Below are 20,086 nucleotides of genomic sequence, written 5' to 3'. Positions count from 1 at the left end.
TCCCAGAGGCCTACTGTCAATCAGTGTATCAGGGGACAGTTTGGAAACAACTAGCTACAGTAGCAAGACTGAGGGCACTTCTGTTATTTCAGAACCTGCATATCTGACTCCTGTGGAACTTAGCTGACAAACTCCTGGGGAGACAGAGAGACAGGAGTGTATCCCCTGTGTGTGTGTGTGTGTGTGTGTGTGTGTGTGTGTGTGTGTGTGTGTGTGTGTGTGTGTGTGTGTGTGTGTGTGTGTGTGTGTGTGTGTGTGTGTGTGTGTGTGCAAGCATGTGAGTGTGTGGGTGCGTGTGTGTTATGTGTTTATGTGTGAGTGAATGTATCCCCTTCAGTTGTGCCTGTGACTGTCACTGCAGGATCCTGCTAATTAGCATGCCTTTCAGCAGCAGCAGCCACACTGAGTAAACCACTGCATGCCAACACCACCATAGAGACAAATACACCAAACACCAAAGCACATATTGCCAAGTCCCACAGTGTTACGCGGAGTGGAACAGGGGAACCTAAGAGCAGACTCAGACGAGGAGACTGGGATAACGTAACCAAGGTACAGTATTTATTGAAACACAGGGGGAAGATGGAGTGCAGGTCAGGGGAAGCTCGGGTGGGTTGCTGGAAACCAGGTGCGGAGGCTGAGGCTGGAGCGAGAGGGGTTGAGACAGAGTAAGCAGGTCCGGAGGAGAATCCAGGACAGAGTAGCAGGATGACGAGACGTGGGACTGGAGACAGGGACCAGAGTCAGAGCGGGCAGTACTGTAGCGGAGAGGAAAACAGCAGTACTGTAGCATCAGGCAAGGAAAACAGGCACAACAGGATAACAGGATCTGCATAGTAACAAACGGCTAGAAACGTAGACTGATTGAGCAGAGATTACGGTCTGGCAGCCGGGAAGTGGCAGGGCTGAGTATTAGTTTAGTAAAGGTCTTGATTATGGAACAGATTGCAGCTGGTGGGGATCTGCTCTGACTCCAGCACACCTGTCTCCACCCACACAATCACACACACACACACACACACACACAGAGAGGGAAAGAGCACTGGGGAAGGCGGCAGGTCAAATAGACACAGGAATAGCAGTAGAGGGCGTTGCAGGAGTAGGTGTGACACACAGTTTACATACAGAGATGTTGAGATACGTCTATGAAGCCCAGTCGCTGTCTTCAACGGGTGATTCTAAACAGAAGGCCCAACAGATTATTATTTTTTTTAAATTTTTTATTTTTTATTTTTACAAATAATCCCTGCAACCAATCAGCCAGCACTTGAAGACAGAGATGACAATTTCCCAGCCTCAGCAGACCTCGTCTGTGTCCCAAATGGCACCCTACTATATTCCATTTATAGTGCACTACTTTTGACTAGAGCCCTACGGGCCCAGCTCAAAAGTAGTGCACTACAAAGGGAATAGGCTGCCATTTGGGACTCTGGAAATCTGTTCTATAAAAGCGTCACTACCCAGCCCCCTGGAGCAGAGTAAAAAGTCATGGCTGAGCCACTGCACAACCATGGACAAGGGAAGGGGGGAAGAATGCGTCTGAGCTCCAGAGCCAGCGACATACAGCTGAGTATAGTAAAAGGAGGGAAATGCTGCAGTCTCTGATCTGAGAGTCCATGCCAGAGAGACAGAGGAGCAGTGTGTGAGCATGTGTCTGAATGTGCAGTCCCGTGCACATAGCCATGGCTCACAGCTCCAGAGAGGAATATTGGTACTCTCTCATTCAAGATGAGTTATTTATTAGACTAGCGGATGTGTAATCCATGGTCCGATTACAAACATTTGCCCAGTTTTGCATCTGTTGGTATACATTAGAATTTTTATAATTTCAAGGCAGAATGCAAAAGATTTTTTGCAAACATCATACTTATGACGCAGTAAGGTATTGTATAACCCCTCTTGTATGAAGCAGTAAAATAACTTTAGCAGACAGAAAATATTCTTTCCATTGGATTTATGTATTTTAAATGAGAAACTGGTTTCATATTCTCAACTCTTTCATCCCCACTATTCAATATTGACTGTGAGGGATTATTAGAAAATTTCATTTTGCACAAATCAACATCTCCTGAAGAAATAGGACACCTAACCAAGGCCCAGCCACCAAATGTGTCAGATCATCACCTACGTATAGTCTGGAATACGAGAGGAAAGTCTAGTAGAAAAAATACAATGCCATCACGGCTGGGCTGGCTGTGGAAAGGGCAGGGTCGGCCAGGACCAGACCCATGTGAGCAAGCACACACACACACACACACACACACACACACACACACACACACACACACACACACACACACACACACACACACACACACACACACACACACACACACACACAGACACACGCAGCTCCAACACCGTCCAGATGCTCTACATAGTGTGTCAGTTTCCCCACCGCCTGACTGCCTCTTCTGATTTGCCAGACAACCCTGACTGCAGGGTAACTTCGCCCATTACATCTTTTACACGTTTCCCACCGAGGGAGAGGCTCTGCCAGGGACAAGGGCATGGTTACAACTTCAAGGGGGGCGGGGGGGGGACTAGATGTTTAGGTAACAAATGCACCATTTAACTGCAACAAATGTAAAGTGTGAGATTGTCATTGCTTTACAAACTATCGTTTTATGTTCCAGCAATGATGCAATTTAAAACATACATAGTAACTGTCAGTCACCTCATTATGGAAAAAAGGAACGGCTATTTTCCCATAAACTCCTCTTTCCATTACTCACATCATACAGGCTGAATTCCAAATGGCACTCTATTCCCTATGTAGGCTCTGGTCAAAAGTAGTGCAACAGGGAATAGGGTGGCATTCATAAAGTAGTGCAATAGGGAATAGGGAGCCATTTAGGACGCAAAAACAGAGAGAGCTGAAAGAGACCCCCTTCTTCCCTATTCAGATCGGAGTCTATTTTAGAGTGAATGAAACAACCTTGACTGTAGCCTAGACCAGATGGTCTTTCACCGTCAGCTTGTCCTACTACGTAACAGATTGTTGTTATGCCAGGTTTAGACTTTTACTGCTCTCATACAAATGTGTCCAAAACAGACTACATGAATATTGTGTGTGTTGCTAAACAGATCATTACGGCGCCGGTGATAACTTCTAAATTAGCACCCGGATCAGCCCTCAAGTTAAATAGTAGTCTTCTGTCACTTCAGGTAGACTCAACCATAGGCTCAAAGTATTTGAACGAAAACAAATACTATTTGAACCCAGGTCAGCACCAGTTGGTTCGAGGCCTAAAGTTCCCCTGGCTGTACTGTACTCAGAGTTACTGTTTCTTCCTGCATTCACAGATTTCTTCTCCCTCTGGCAGTGGACCATGTGTGGAATAACCATGAATCACTGCCTGCCAGCAGTAATTTAGGAGAGGTAGTGTCTCCAAGTCTTTTTCCACCAGCTTTTATTGTATTTTCTGGTAATGAATAACATGTGTTTGCTGTACGGCAATCAGGTAACTTGAATGTAATATTTTTTGCAATGATGTTTAAAGTAAAGTTTTGTGTTGAGTCTTGTGAAAATCCATACAGCTAATTATGTATCCATTAGTCAACAAATATCTGTATCCCTAACATGGAATAAACTGTGTGTGTGTGTGCGTGTGTGTGTCTGCGTGTTTCCGAGTGCATGTGTGTGTGTGTGTGCGCATGTCTATGTGTGTGGTTGCATGTGTGTGCGTATCTGCTCATGCATGTGCCTGCGTGCATGCCTGTCAGTGCATGATGAGTATGTGTACGTGGGCACGGAGCAGATTTCCTTCTTCCCACCTGAGTGTGTGTAATAGTCTCCCATGGTAAGTGATTAAGCTGTATTACAGGCCCAGGGCAAGGGCAGGACTGGAGTGAAGTCCCCAGAAGTGCATCTTAAGACAATGACTTATGAATGAGCACATACGTCTCTGTACACTAGCAATAGGATGTGTGTAAATTGAGTTGAGACAGTACATGAAAAAGAACTCAAGCTCTATAACAAAATGCCATTAAGATTTCAGCAGAACACTACTGAGTATTGAGGACAATTGTCAAAGAGAGGGAATTACGTCATTTATTTTACACTGCGTGTGATTCCCACTGATTCCCGCCCAAAAAAAGACTCTCCTCAATCACCCTCATCGTGTTGGAAGCATTGACAATGAGGTCACAACCCAGCTAGTATATTCCAGCTATTCCAGAGTGTGAGCCTGAAGAAGAGTCGGTCTGAACACAGGTGCACTAATGTACAGTACTACTACGCCTGCACAATGTTAGGCTCCTCTCCAAACAAGAGAAGAAACATCCCGTGAGAAAAATGCTCTTGGCTTCGGGTCCTCCTAAACAGTCCTGTCTGAGAAATTCCTGTTGAACACTGCTCATAGGGATTTAGGAATGGGCAGGCAGGGTTGGGGTGTAGCGTAGGATTTAGTGCACTTCAATGTGGTCCTCTGTACTCATTCGAAGAATCTGATTCATACAGTATCATGTGTGGCAGGGTTACGGGTAAAGTGGTTTCCTACCTTTCTGCTAACTTGACCAGTCAGTCCAGGGGGTCCTGAAGCACCACGGTCTCCCTATAAAGATAATAATGATTTATACAGTATATACTCTTCATTCTCAGGCTAATTGTAAAGTAGTGAATACATGTAAAACCAGTGATGTCATGGAACATGTCTCTGCTACTTTAGTTGCTGAACGCCAGCTAAGACAGATAACACAGTAAGTCATATCGGACAATTGAAAGAATTGGGTTATCGCAAAGCGTGTTTCCATTTTCTCGAGTAACTCTCTATGACCGAAGCAAAAATTCTCTGTAACAGATAACTTATTACATTATTGAATTGTGACATTATCCGGTATTATTACTTTATCCGGTGTTACACTCTCCTTTTCAGAGAACGACACAGTGAAACACGAAACACAAGATGCTCACTCTTTCTCCTTTTGGTGCTCTGCCAGGTGAAAGGCCAGGGTCTCCTTTTCGTCCCTTGAACACACACACACACACAGAGAGACAGAGAGAGCAAAAAACAAACGGTTTAGTTTAGACAGATTCCGCTGATTCCCATGACGTCTTAGTCTCCAAATAACGAACAGATGTAGATTTCTGAAATATTTAAAGAAGGTTCAGGACGGAAACTTCCCCTCAATAATATTAATTGCTGATACGTTTTGGTGCAAGCTGCTTCGGCAAAGCCCGGATGTTGATTTCTCCCTCATACTTAGACTTAAAGAGCCTACTCAATTTTATGAGTCAGTGTTAGGTCTAAATATAATGGCTTTATTTACATGTTCTCTACCATGACATGCAGAACTCAGGCGCTAAAGTTGACATGAAGGCCTTACGGTACTCCCTGCCAGTCAATGTTAGTGATCCGGTACACGCACGCAATAGCTTGACGTAATAGTGCATTTACACATTCTCTGCAGAGCTATGCTGTTTAATCACACAAAGGTGGAAACATTACAGTACATGCTTGCATGCAGTGTAAAGGGAGGGAATGGGTTCGCACACAATAGTAGCAGTTGTGTTTACACAAGACAGAGTCCATTAATATTTCAGTTTACAGCAAAGCCTCTGAAAAGCCATTGGGAGTGACCAGGCACATTCCTTGTCCTTTTCAGGCAGCAGTGGGATGTGGTCTGACTGCTGCTGTACTCCAGGGAACTGGGAAGGGCTTACTTTTAAATCTTACTAGTGTACCATAAAGACGTCGGACACTATTCATCTATGGCCTCAATCACATATAAAGTCAGGACCCTTGTAGGGGCCCTCGTGATGACCTTTAATTTATAAGTCGGGCCCAGAGTTTTTACTGGTCAAGTCAGGTGGAAAGGAAAACAATCGTCAACACATGTTAATGGAGCCATTCAAGGATTAACACAGAAACATTTGCAACCAGCTGTAAAATCTGTGTTTGTTCAAAGGAATTGGATCAAAATTAAAAATTATTTTAAAAACACTGGGCTTCTGAACAAACACTGTACGTGAGTAACTTTTACGAATGCTCTCCGGCAGTTAACGACTTTCTCCTGTGTGCCTACAATAAAAAAAAAGATTGGGGAGCGATTTTACATCTCCACCTCTGAATGCACCAGGCCTATTTCAGCAGGTAATCCAGGTAACAGTCACGCTCCTGTTGGTTGTAAAACTGTGAAAAGGCTTAAACGGACACAAAATAATACAATTATTCCACAAGGTCATTGATGGTGGAAATATAAGCTTCTCCATTATCACCTTCTTTGCACCATTAAATTATACATTTTCATATGAGCCCCAACTTGGCATGAAAAGGGTACGTGTCCCAAACAGCACTCTATTATCCTTGTAGTGCACTACTTTTGACCAGAGCCCTGTGAGCCCTGGTCAAAAGTCGTGCACTATGTATAGGCAATAGGGTGCCATTTGGGACACTGCCAAGGTCTTTCTTTAAATGTCCCTCAGACCAGCCTCACCTGGACACGAATGGGGAAAGGAGGTTGTAACTGGTGCCACACTCAGGAACATTGTAGGATTTCACTGTCCATCACTCTCTTTTATCGGAGAGGAAATTTAAAACAAGTGAAGCAGTTTATTTACACTTGAGGGCCCATTGTAAATAAAAAAAATAAGTTATTTAATTGTTTGCCTTAAACTCCACAAAAGTCAGCTTTCTCCCTCTCACTGTCTATATCAGAAGTGTCACGGGCACAGTTCTAAGAGGACAAGACCACATACTGGGTAATTGCACTGGGGTTGTGTCAAAAGGGACAGGGGTTGCACACAAATGAGCTTTTTCCATCATTCAAAAGTTGCGTGTATATACAGTAGGTCAAAGTGAGATGGACTACCTTTGGTGACGCGCCAGCTCAACTACTACTCGCTATATCCTCTCTCTCTCTCTATATATATATATATCCCTCTCTCTCTCTCTCTCTCTCTTTCTCTCGCAAATCAATTTCAATTCAATATTGACATGATGTAACAATGTGCATCTCCCTCTCTCTCTCTCTCTCTCTCTCTCTCTCTCTCTCAATTCAATTCAATTCAATTCAAGGGCTTTATTGGCATGGGAAACATGTGTTAACATTGCCAAAGCAAGTGAGGTAGACAACATACAAAGTGAATATATAAAGTGAAAAACAACAAAAATTAACAGTAAACATTACACATACAGAAGTTTCAAAACAGTAAAGACATTACAAATGTCATATTATATATATATATATACAATGTACAAATAGTTAAAGGACACAAGATAAAATGAATAAGCATAAATATGGGTTGTATTTACAATGGTGTTTGTTCTTTACTGGTTGCCCTTTTCTCGTGGCAACAGGTCACAAATATTGCTGCTGTGATGGCACACTGTGGAATTTCACCCAAAAGATATGGGAGTTTTTCAAAATTGGATTTGTTTTCGAATTCTTTGTGGATCTGTGTAATCTGGGGGAAATATGTCTCTCTAATATGGTCATACATTGGGCAGGAGGTTAGGAAGTGCAGCTCAGTTTCCACCTCATTTTGTGGGCAGTGAGCACATAGCCTGTCTTCTCTTGAGAGCCATGTCTGCCTCTCTCTCTCTCTCTCTCTTTCTCTCTCTCTCTCTCTCTCTCTCTCGGCCTCTCTCTCTTTCTCTATGTTCTTCTCGCTCTCACACTTTCTCTAACTGTCTTTCTGTCTCTCTGTGTCGCTCTCTCTCCTTCTCCCTCGCTTTCTCTTCTTCCATTCTAACACATAAATAAGTGTTATGGTGGTATGAACATGGGCTCCAGTCAAAGGCTGGTATCAATGACTTTTTACTATTGTGAACATGGAGTGGAAAAAATACCAGTTGAAATTGAATGTGCCCATAAGGATTAAGTATGGAACAATAACATGAAAATGTTTCCATTCTAGTTTAGTAACTTATTACTTGTGAATTCATAAAAGACGCAGTCAACAGTCTCGCAGTTATCCATCCATCCATGATTCAGAGAGTGTGGAACAGTAGGCTATGTTTTATGACTGATCTGGGTGTACATGTAGTGAATTTGAACAATATATACACTATCTACACATGAACTATACATTAGCTATACATGCCAGGGACATTCAAAGATGTCATTCAAGTACAGTAACCTCCGAATGTATTTGCACCCTTGATAACAGCAAACAATATTATAAAACTGGTTGTTTGGATCCTGGATGCTGCTTGGACGAGCAGCGTTCCAAGCCGTGCAGTATTGGCCATCACAGACACACCTACAGTTTGTCTGCTAGCAGTTCCATCTGAAAATGAACACTGTGCCTCCATAAGAATATCGTGTTCATGTTGCTGTCCAAAGAGTCTATTGTATTTATCTCAACGTGCACATTATTTACCCTTGCTTCCAGCCTAGCATTTAGTTTGGTACAGCCAGGGTTAATATACTGTATGCCTCGCTGTCTGTCTGTCCGACCTCGGAAACAATGTTTCACTTTTGAACTTCGATCTCTGTAGTACCACAGATAGAATGAACATTACCCAGACAAGACAACCTTTTCTGAGAAAGTCGAAATCACACATCAACGTCATTATCTTGGACATATCCAAGTAAATGCCAATAGAAAGAAATTCTCAAACAAACAGAAATGCGGCTAGTGTACGGTCATTCCAGGTTCAATGTATGACGTGACTGAGTTAGCTGAAGTTGGCTAGCGCAAGTGATAAGAACTTTATCCAGCCTGCATCGCAACTGTTTTGTATAGAATGGACGACCAGTCCAAAGATTTTTATTACTAAACCTAATTGTTCTATCTGTGACCAGTCCTTTTGCATAGCACCTACAGTTGAAGTCGGAAGTTTACATACACTAAGGTTGGAGTCATTAAAACTCGTTTTTCAACCACTCCACAAATGTCTTGTCAACAAACTATAGTTTTGGCAAGTCGGTTAGGACATCTACTTTGTGCAAGACACAAGTCATTTTTCCAAACAATTGTTTACAGACAGTTTATTTCACTTATAATTCACTGTATCACAATTCCAGTGGGTCAGCAGTTTACACACACTAATTTGCCTGTGCCTTTAAACAGCTTGGAAAATTCCATAAAATGATGTCATGGCTTTAGAAGCTTCTGATATCATTTGAGTCAATTGATATCATTTGAGTCAATTGGAGGTGTACCTGTGGATGTATTTCAAGGCCTACCTTCAAACTCAGTTCCTCTTGACATCATGGGAAAAACCAAAGAAATCAGCCAATACCTCAGAAAACAAATTGTAGCCCTCCACAAGTCTGGTTCATCCTTGGGAGCAATTTCCAAACGCCTGAAGGTACCACTTTCATCTGTACAAACAATAGTACGTAAGCATAAACACCGTGGGACCACGCAGCTGTCATACCGCTCAGGAAGGAGACGTGTTATGTCTCCTAGAGATGAACGTACTTTGGTGCAAATCAATCCCAGAACAACAGCAAAGGACCTTGTGGAGATGCTGGAGGAAACAGGTACCAATGTATCTATATCCAGAGTAAAACGAGTCCTAAATCGACATAACCTGAAAAGCCACTCAGCAAGGAAGAAGCCACTGCTCCAAAACCGCCATAAAAAAAGACAGACTACGGTTTGCAACTGGACATGGGGACCAAAATCGTACTTTTTGTAGAAATGTCCTTTGGTCTGATGAAACAAAAATAGAACTGTTTGGCCATAATGAACATCGTTATGTTTGGAGGAAAAAGGTGGGGGGCTGCAAGCCAAAGAACACCATCCCAACCATGAAGCACAGGAGTGGCAGCATCTTGTTGTGGGGGTGCTTTGCTGCAGGGGGGACTGGTGCACTTCACAAAATAGATGGCATCATGAAAGAGGAAAATGATGTGGATATATTGAAGCAACATCTCAAGACTTCAGTGAAAGCTTGGTGGCAAATCGGTCTTCCAAATGGACAATGACCCCAAGCATACTTCCAAAGTTGTGGCAAAATGGCTTAAGGACAACAAAGTCAAGGTATTGGAGTGGCCATCACAAAGCCCTGACCTCAATCCTATAGAAAATGTGTGGGCAGAACTGAAAAAGTGTGTGCGAGCAAGGAGCCGTACAAACCTGACTCCGTTACATCAGCTCTGTCAGGAGGAATGGGCCAAAATTTGCCCAACTTATTGTGGGAAGCTTGTGGAATGCTACCCGAAATGTTTGACCCAAGTTAAACAATTTAAAGGCAATGCTACCAAATACTAATTGAGTGTATGTAAACCTCTGACCCACTGGCAATGTGATGAAAAGACAGGGTATTTTTACTAGGATTAAATGTCAGGAATTGTGAAAAACCTAGTTTAAATGTATTTGGCTAAGGTGTATGTAAACTTCCGACTTCAACTGTATGTAAAAAATAATTAATGACTGGTTTGCGTCTGTAGCAACATGACCAACCAGATTTTTGTCCGCACTATATCTTCTAGTGGAAGATTAAAATTGTGTGAAATATGTAATAGAGCACTGCCTCACGTGCCTTATTGCTTAAATACAAATGCTGAGCTATATTGTATGCTCCCCAAAAATTGTAATATCTTCTTTTATACTATACAATTGCTAAGAGAAAGACATTTTGTTTAACAAGTCGCAATGGGAGGGTACCGGATAATCATTTTGACCATCTTAATAAAAACATTTTTTATATATATATATATATTTCCTGTTAAACAAAATATTTTATGTATTAGTATAAAATAATATAATTTCCCCCTTTTATTTTAGCATACAATATATATATATTGTATTATTTTTTTTATACCGTTGTTTTTGCTCATCTTTATCAAGGGTGCCAATTATTTTGGAGGCTGTACATTACCAAGCACTCCAGACAATTTTAGAGCATGGTGAGAACCCGAAAGAGAGAAGCTATTCATTCTCACCCATACACTATCACTTATATCAGTCTCTATATTGTCCCTCTAATATTGTCCCAATCTAATAAATACATACCTTGAGTCCAGGGGGTCCCGGGCGACCAGGGTTTCCATGGGGACCAGGAGGACCCTGCAAAACAGGAAGACGCAATGTTGAGGAAAATTAAGATTAAGGAGAAAACGGGTTCATCAAGCACACATTTGTTTCAAAGGAGTCACTGGAATCCCTATCTGAGTAATGTTACCGCGTGTGGAGTTTCCACTCTCTGGTCAGAGCTGAGCTCTTTCTCTCTCTCTCTGTGTGTTTCTGTAGGTGCTCTGTGGCCCATATGCCAATGCCTGTCTGTCTTTTTGTATTTCTGTCTGTCTGTCTGACTGTTTCTCTGCCTGCCTGCCTGTCTGAGTTATGACATATGGATGTGATTTTCCTCATCACTTTTCCAACAGCATCCCAGAGGCTCACAGAGAAGAGTGAAGGCAAGGCCAGTCACCCATTCCTATAGTCACAGTGGATACTCTGTCTCTCTTACAGAAGTTGTACCACAAACTGTGGGTACATGTATACTCCTTTTGGACCAGGCCTGCCAAATGTTTTAGCAGGGGACAAACTAAATATAACAACCAGATATACATCCACCGGTGATTAATGGTAGGATAAGTCCTTTTGGGGAAACAGAACATAAATTCCAAACTAACCAAGTCGGCCCCATTCAACAGGGACAGGGACAGGGACAGGGACCGATAAGACTAGGGCTGTGCGGTGATCGTATTACCACCACACCGGCAGTCACGAGTCATGAAGGAAATAAAATTCATGGTAATTAGGCTTCTCCAAGATCTTATGCTGGTGATGGTCATTAGTAGCCTACCAAACGTGCTAACTGCCTGGTACTCAGCACTCTATTGTCCCTCTAATCACTCTGACATCAATGCAAATGTATTTTGAAAATCTCATCAAACACTTAATGAGAGCCCATGAGCTCATGTTGCGCAACATTTCAATAGGCTATGCAATTGCACGGGAAAACAGAGTAATGGCCTCTACTAAAAATAGGAGGATCATCTTTCTAGGCTAGGCCTACTATATTTATTACTCAACTTTCCTAATATTAAGAACATTGTTTATTTACAACAGGAGTATAGCCTTCCTGGCTGGCATGAAGATAAACCATGGTGGAAAGCGTCCTCCATTCGCTATTTAAGTGCATAGATGACATATTTTTTTTTTCCTGCTGACTCTGATAATAATGGTCCATATCAAATCAAAACAAATTATAAGACATATATTATTTAGTGTATGTAAAGACAAGATGAAATGAAGAATAGTCTGATGGGTGACAATATTAGCCTTTCACTTGTGAATTATATATTATCACTTGAGAATGATGCCCAGCATAAGAAACAATGCCTTTTTTGGGGGACTTTTTCAAATCATAGTTGCACCCATAATGTAGCCTAGCCCATAGGCCTATAAGTTTCATTAGGTTTGTATCACAACTAAAGTGGCCAAATAACTTCTTAAAATGAATCACATTAGTACGCTTTACAAGGGGTGTGTAGCCTAACTGGCATACATAAGCAGCATGTGTGTTTCAATTTTGGGGAAGATAATTTTCAATATAAAAAGGCACCTTTATAATAAAAGCATTACATTTCGATTTAGAGCATTAAAAAAATTGAATAATTTATCTGAGCAAACCAGAAACCTTTCAATATATACATTCAAACAATACTTTAGAGCCATTTAAATATAATACATTGGAAGGTTGTGCGGGACTATGGTAGATGAAGAAATCAATCTATCTTTTTAGACTGTTAAGAGTATTTATCTGGTCATTATGTTAGTGCATTATGTCTGTTTGTAACAATATGTGAAAATTGGATCTTATTATAAATTGTGTTTTAATGTTTAAGGACTCTTGGAAGATTAGTCCAAATGAGGACTATGCATAATTGCATTTGCGGTCCCTTTTGATAATGCTGTTTTCTGCTAATGGAACATTCGCGCTCATAGCCTACTACCATGTGCGCTTTGCTCTGCTTATAACGTGAAGAAATAGCCTAATAGTTTATCAGTATTTTAAGCTAAACGTTCTGATCTGTTGAGTCAGCAACATTGTGTAAAAAAGTTTTTGGGATGCTAGTGATTGTATTAATTTGGGATCTATCGCATCGCACAACTGTCTCAAACTATGTTCGGAATATTTTTTCTCTCACACAGAATAGAATAGGTTGACCTTTGCACTATGTGGGATTGGCAGATTCACATAGGCTAGTGCTTTTCATGTTCGTTCGGCCTACTCATATTGTTTTGTGACGAAAAGTAAATGTGGACAGTTTTTCCAATATTTTCAACATGAACCTCGAATTGGATAAGGACGCGCGCAGTTGCATCCCGATTGTGTGTGTCTTCACTTTTAGCCCGTGAGAAAGACCCGATCACGTGATGGAGCGTGCAGCACTCAGGGAGAAGAAAAGGGTATTCCGCCGTGATATTCTTGGCATTATGAAGGGGTTGTCAATTTACTGACATTGTGTGTACAGCCTGCGCAAAAAAAACAAAGCAGAGCTCAAGCAACTTTTTCAAATCATCATTAGAGTCACATCATGCAGCCTTACAATGTCTTAACATATAGCCCAACGTTTGTAGAACAACTAAAGGTACATTAATAACTCTAAATTAAGCCTTTACGAAGACCTATTTCTTTGTTAACTGCTCAACACAGAATAGCCACATGTGTGCACTCCCTCAAATCATTTGTAGAAAAGATCCTTTCTATTTTATTCAGCTTTGTTCAATTTTATTCTTCATACTATAAAATAATGCCACGGAATTCGAAGCAAATCTTGTCTGCTAAATGAACTAGTGTAGCCCACTGCCATTTGGCATAGCCACATCAGGACCTAACATAAGGACAACTCAGAGTATGCCATTCTGTTCTTCTGAAGTAGACTACATTTTCTTCATGTCATGCTTTTTTAGACCTGTCTAAAATAAATCATGAATTTATTGGGAAGGTGTAGGCTATATTGCATGGATTTATTAGACTTTTTAAAATGTTCCAAAGGTATGCATCAGTTGATTGTGTGGAAGCCAGGAGATGCTAAATGTGTTTATGTTAATTACTGTTAATTACCATGAGACTGACAGTTATTTGCTTGACAATCACCCGCTGACAACATTTTGACCGCCACAGCCCTAGATAGGACCCCTTGGAAAATAGCATAGTGAAGGTGTCTTGTGAGTAGCCTGATATTAAATTATGTTGGAGAGAGATTAACTGCTGAGTTTAGACAGCGTTGGACGTGCTGGGGTTATGTCCATCACAAACACCTCTGGTGACAGGGATCATGACAGTTGAAGTTAAGACTTAAATGTGTTGATTTAGTTGTACGTGAAAAAGAAATGAGCTAAAAGCATTCTTGAACACAAAACCCTCTGACTCCCCAGGTTTCCTTTGTGGAGGAGAGAAGAGACAGGGGGAATTCATTTCAACCACATCCAGAGGAAGAGGAGAGACAGAGGAGAGAATGACGAGGGACTGACAAAAGACAACAACAAAAAAGACAGTGGAGAGACAGGGGATGGCCAAGTGCAAGTGTCTGGTTTAGTAATCCCGCCTGTCTCTGTTATTATCTATGCTTTATTATCAGCCTGCGGAAAAGGCAGCAGCTCACTCTCACCTCCACATGCTGCCCTGTCCCCTTAGCCCCAGGCCCAGCAAAAATAGCTGCACACAGCACACTGGCTGGACATATGGAGACACTTACCAGAAGCTCATCTACAGATTTTCTCTATTCAACCATTCAGTGCATCTCACTGGATTTGCATTAGCTTGATATTATTAAAACATATGGAAATCATTATCTCCAAATACAAAGAGGGGAAAGAAAAGAAAAGAGAGAGAGAGAGAGATTCAGAGAGATACAGAGAGAGTGAGAAGACAGAGAGAGACAGAATGTTGGAGAGACAATATCGTTAAAAGTAGACACACATGCAGAAAGTAACAGGTTAGTTTACACATGGTGCAAGTAATCGGAAGGTAGAGATATGTGGAGACACCTGACTCTCTCACCCTGGCCTGGGCCTGACCAGGTTTACAATGTGGACCAACGATTCTTACAGGGGTGACGCGTAGAGTGTTATATTCTTCAATCATAATAATACTAATAATCATTTTATTTTAAGTGCTTTTCAAGACACCCAAAGTCACTTGAAATACACAAGAAAATCAGCAGGATAAAAAGCAATAAAATCACACATTAAAATAAGGAAGTACAGTGCATTTGGAAAGTATTCAGACTCCTTGACTTTTCCCACATTTTGTTACATTCCAGCCTTATTCTAAAATGTATTAAATTGTTTGTTTTTCTGTGCCTGGACACAATACTGTCTCGGAGCTCTACGGACAATTCCTTCGATCTCATGGCTTGGTTCTTGCTCTGACATGCACTGTCAACTGTGGGACCTTATATAGACAGGTGTGTGCCTTTCCAAATCAAGTGATTGAATTTACCACAGATGGACTCCAATCAAGTTGTAAAAACATCTCAATGATGATCAATGGAAACAGGATGCACCTGAGCTCAATTTCGAGTCTCATAGCAAAGGGTCTGAATACTGAATACTTGTGTAAATAAGGTATTTCTGTTTTTGTTTCGTTTTTTAAAAACCTGTTTTCACTTTGTCATTATGGGGTATTGTGTGTAGATTGATGAGAAAAATGTATTATTTAAGGCTGTAACGTAACAAAATGTGAAAAAATTTGAAAAAAGTGAATACATTCTGAATGCACTGTATATTCAAAGTACACTAAACATTAGACATTAGGACAGAATAAAAAAATGGAGAACACTAAACAAGGCTAACCAGGGAAGTGAATTAGACAGAGAGTAAAAGCTAAGACAACATATAATCAGCTAAGCCTGTATGGAGAGGTGTGTCTTTAGTGTGGAAAATGCGTATCGATTGTGAGGTTCTGACAAGGAGAGAGGGGGAGTTCCAGAGTTGGGAGACTGCACTGCTAAAAGCTGTTTTACAGCCCATTAATACAGAACAGACATTCTAACACGCTCTGAGGCCAAACGGATCGGAGAGAAACATGACGCCTGGAGCCAGATGACTTGAAGTCAGATAACAGACTTCTCAAAGCTCGATTGTGCTCTACAACACGAGGGTTTAGAAATAAAAGGGGAGAGTATGTAGATCACATGAAATGACATCAAGGAAGTAACATAATGAAACTGTTAAATACAGTTAACTTAATATTGCAGTGGTTGGTTTTTCCTGGTAGAAAATGTGTGTGTACTGTATGAACAATACCCCAAATGTTATAAACAGTGAATGGAATGCCAGTACAATGCCGAACGGCACTATGATCGACCTACATCAGCATTCTGTCAGAACCCACTGATAGGCAGCTCCCCTTGGAAAGAACAGCAATGTCCTGATTTGGACCCAGGAACAATCATTTTGACATCCTTTTCAGTGGCACTACCAGGCTTCACTACACTCAGTTTCACTTTCCTTTCTACAGACTTTTCTTCATGACACAGTGAGCGTAATAATTAAATTAGCAATCATGCTAATGCCCTTCTCTCACTCCATTCAAGGCCTACTTCAGCTACTGCACTGCTAGCTACTGAACTACACAATATACCACCTTTACACTGCCCCTGCTGTCTGCACTGCACTGAGGGTCAGTTCCCTACCACAAAGCCTCCTTTGACTGCGGCCAAGGCACCAGGCCTTTCCCTATAGGGCTGGGTGATATCGTCCTCAGGCAGGGCTTTCTTTGAGTGCTAGCCGGCTAGCCGCCCGCAGGCTTGACGACTGGGCTGAGGAACGCAGGTGTGATGCTATCACGTGTCTGAAGAGGAAGAGGTGGAGGAGGTAGTGGTGGAGGTGGTGAGACTGTCTACCCACAGTCAGACATGACACCTCTCTGTCAAGAAGAGATAGCGCTTAGCGAGCTAGCAAGCTAGTGGGTTTGCTCACGTTTACACAGCACCGACCGCCACCAACGCTACTACAGAAGCTGAGCTGTGAAGATAAATGTGGGATAGTTATACGTCTAGACGGCTCACGTGTGCTCTCTCCCTGTGTGTTGAGCGACGGTTGCTAGATTACATATCGCGTCTCTGTGTCAAAGGTGAAAGGTCAAATGAGGTCAAGGGCTTATAAACGCTTAGGTTTCACTACTTGCTTCAGTCCTGTGAAAATCGTTTTCATAATTAGTATCCACCTTCCAGAGCAATCAAGGACAGTTTCAGAAAGTTTACGAGGGTCATGGAAAAGAAGCGGCGTCTTACTGCAATGTATCATGTCTTTGTCCAGATTAGAAGCATCAAAGTGGTTCCTTTGTGTTTCTGTTTGCTGAGCCAAAGAGAAGAGATATCCAGATCCACTTGACAGGCAGGCAGAAACTCAACCACTTACTTTAGCCATCATACAGTCTTGGGGGCGAATCTTAACTTTCACTTAAGTCACATTTTCACTAAGTCTCCCATTGACATCAATGCATGACTAAGTGAACATTTGAGGATTCGACCGCCCCATATAGTATAAGATATTGCACCGCCAAATCACTCAAGAATCATTCATTCCATAGTGAATTGGAGTGAGTGGTCTCAGGCTCTTGATCATGAATGAACTGTATGGAGGTAGTGTACTGGAGGGAGGTGGTAGTGAGCACTAGGTTAGCTCTTAAATGAATTTAATGAGATGGGGACAAAGCCCTCTTTCTTCAGTTAAAGTGATTGGGTTCCCACAGCCTACCCCTCTGAGGCCTCGTCCCAGCCCCCAGCCCAGAGACACAGGGCAGGCATAGTAGCAGTCTCACAGAGTAGGCAGGTACTGTAGCTCCTGCACACGCACATACAGTACAACCTAGCCAGAGGGCATCTGTCTCTTTCTTAACTCACTTCCTGTACTCCATCCTTGACATCTATTTATCCCAAACACAGAAGATACAGTATCTTGTTTTTCTAAAATAGAAAATCCCTGACAAGCCAAATAAGAGAAGAGCTGATGCTCTATCTTACATATCAACTCTTGATCCCCTGATCCACTAGTTTCATGTGATACTGATATAACTCTGCTGGGGGTGGATTTAATCCTGCTTAAAGTCTATACTGAGCATCTATTTTAATATGACATGGCTTTGATGGGTTAACATGGGTTAGATTGAAAGTTCAGAGAAAATAATTACCCTATTAGGTCACAGAGAGTCTAACCCCAACAACAACAACTGTCAGAAAGACAAAACATCAACACGTTTTTTGTTCATAAGCAAACTCCTATACTGTTTTCAAACGCAGTCAACGATTGAAAATAGGTCCCCAAGTGGAGAAGACTGGCAATAGTGAAGGATTCGATGTACAGCACCAACACACTGAAGATACAGTGCCTTGCGAAAGTATTCGGCCCCCTTGAACTTTGAGACCTTTTGCCACAATTCAGGCTTCAAACATAAAGATATAAAACTATTTTTAGTGAAGAATCAACAACAAGTGGGACACAATCATGAAGTGGAACGACATTTATTGGATATTTCAAACTTTTTTAACAAATCAAAAACTGAAAAATTGGGCGTGCAAAATTATTCAGCCCTTTACTTTCAGTGCAGCAAACTCTCTCCAGAAGTTCAGTGAGGATCTCTGAATGATCCAATGTTGACCTAAATGACTAATGATGATAAATACAATCCACCTGTGTGTAATCAAGTCTCCGTATAAATGCACCTGCACTGTGATAGTCTCAGAGGTCTGTTAAAAGCGCAGAGAGCATCATGAAGGCACTGTATGTACCTAACATAGTAGAAGTACCTAACATAGAAGCTAAGTGAAAATGAAGCACTAGCACTGTATAAATACCTGATAGTATGGTATTTTCATACTAATCCAGAGATCTTTATCTCAGTTTTGCATAACGTACTCATTCTTTAACTGAATTGCTCCTATATTCCCCATACATTGAGGACCTTATGCGATGAACTCAATGACTAGGTTTCACTCACTCATTTGGCTTAGGCACCATTGACTATCATAATGTTGCAGCTATTTCTTGTTCTCCAGCTTTAGAGGCATACTTTGGCAGCAGACAAACAGTGTGATCAGAGCCAATGGAAACTAAACCTAGGATGATTTATGCTCCATAATCCAAAGATGTTATTGAGTACTTAATCATAATGCTCAAAAAGCCTGTCTGTTTCAAGTCACAATTCATCCAATTAAATCAAATTAAATGTTATTTGTCACATGCGCCGAATACAACAGGTGAAATGCTTACTTACAAGCTCTAACCAACAATAAAAAATACCTTAAAAAAATACGAATAAGAAATAAATGTAACAAATAATTAAAGAGCAGCAGTAAAATAACAATAGCATGGCATTATACAGAGGAAACTGGCACAGAGTGAATGTGCTGGGGAACCGGTTCGTCAATATGTAAATGCAGGTAGAGTTATTAAAGTGAATTTGCAAAGAGGGGAGGGGGGCAATGCATATAGTCTGAGTAGCCATTTGATTAGATGTTTAGGAGTCTTATGGCTTGGGTGTAGAAGCTGTTTAGACTTGGCGCTCCGGTACCACTTGCCACGCGGTAGCAGAGAGAGCAGCCTATGACCAGGATGGCTGGAGTCTTTGACAATTTTTAAGGCCTTCAGTGTCACCCAAGTGACACTGCCTAGGATAGAGGTCTTGGATGGCAAGAAGCTTGGCCCCAGAGATGTAATGGGCCGCTCGCACTACCCTCTGTGGTGCCTTGCGGTCGAAGGCCAAGCAGTTGCCATACTAGGCAGTGATGCAACCAGGATGCTCTCAATGGTGCAGCTGTAGAGCCTTTTGAGGATCTGAGGACCAATGCCAAATCTTTTCACTCTCCCGAGGGGGAATAGGTTTGTCGTAACCCCTTCACAACTGTCTTGGTGTGCATGGACTATGTTAGTTTGTTGGTGATGTGGACACCAAGGAACTTGAAGCTCTCAACCTTCTCCAGTACAGCCCCGTAGATGAGAATGGGGGCGTGCTCGGTCCTCCTTTTCCTGAAGTCCACAATCATCTCATTTGTCTTGATCACATTGAGGGAGAGGTTGTTGTCCTGGCACCACACGGCCAGGTCTCTGACCTGCTCCCTATAGGCTGTCTCGTCGTTGTCAGTGATCAGGCCTACCACTGTTGTGTCATCAGCAAATTTAATGATGGTGTTGGAGCTGTGCCTGGCCATGCACTCAAAAGAGTGACCAGGG

At 41.8% G+C, this 20,086-nt stretch overlaps 1 protein-coding gene across 1 annotated transcript in view; it reads right to left on the bottom strand.

The window, feature by feature from the left end:
- col27a1b (collagen, type XXVII, alpha 1b) overlaps positions 1-20,086 on the bottom strand; it is a 136,465-nt gene that overhangs the window by 88,186 nt on the left and 28,193 nt on the right. Inside the window, exons 5-7 of the mRNA XM_029638431.2 lie at positions 10,913-10,966; positions 4,916-4,969; positions 4,503-4,556 (exon numbers count right to left, since the gene is read on the bottom strand). Coding sequence (XP_029494291.1) covers positions 4,503-4,556; positions 4,916-4,969; positions 10,913-10,966 — 162 coding nt within the window. The remainder of the gene's footprint in view (positions 1-4,502; positions 4,557-4,915; positions 4,970-10,912; positions 10,967-20,086) is intronic.

The sequence above is a fragment of the Oncorhynchus nerka genome, linkage group LG27 (genome assembly GCF_034236695.1).
Source record: "Oncorhynchus nerka isolate Pitt River linkage group LG27, Oner_Uvic_2.0, whole genome shotgun sequence".
Taxonomy (NCBI): Eukaryota; Metazoa; Chordata; class Actinopteri; order Salmoniformes; family Salmonidae; genus Oncorhynchus; species Oncorhynchus nerka.
Note: the sequence above shows the minus strand (reverse complement) of the source record. Positions and strands in the feature narration are given on the sequence as shown.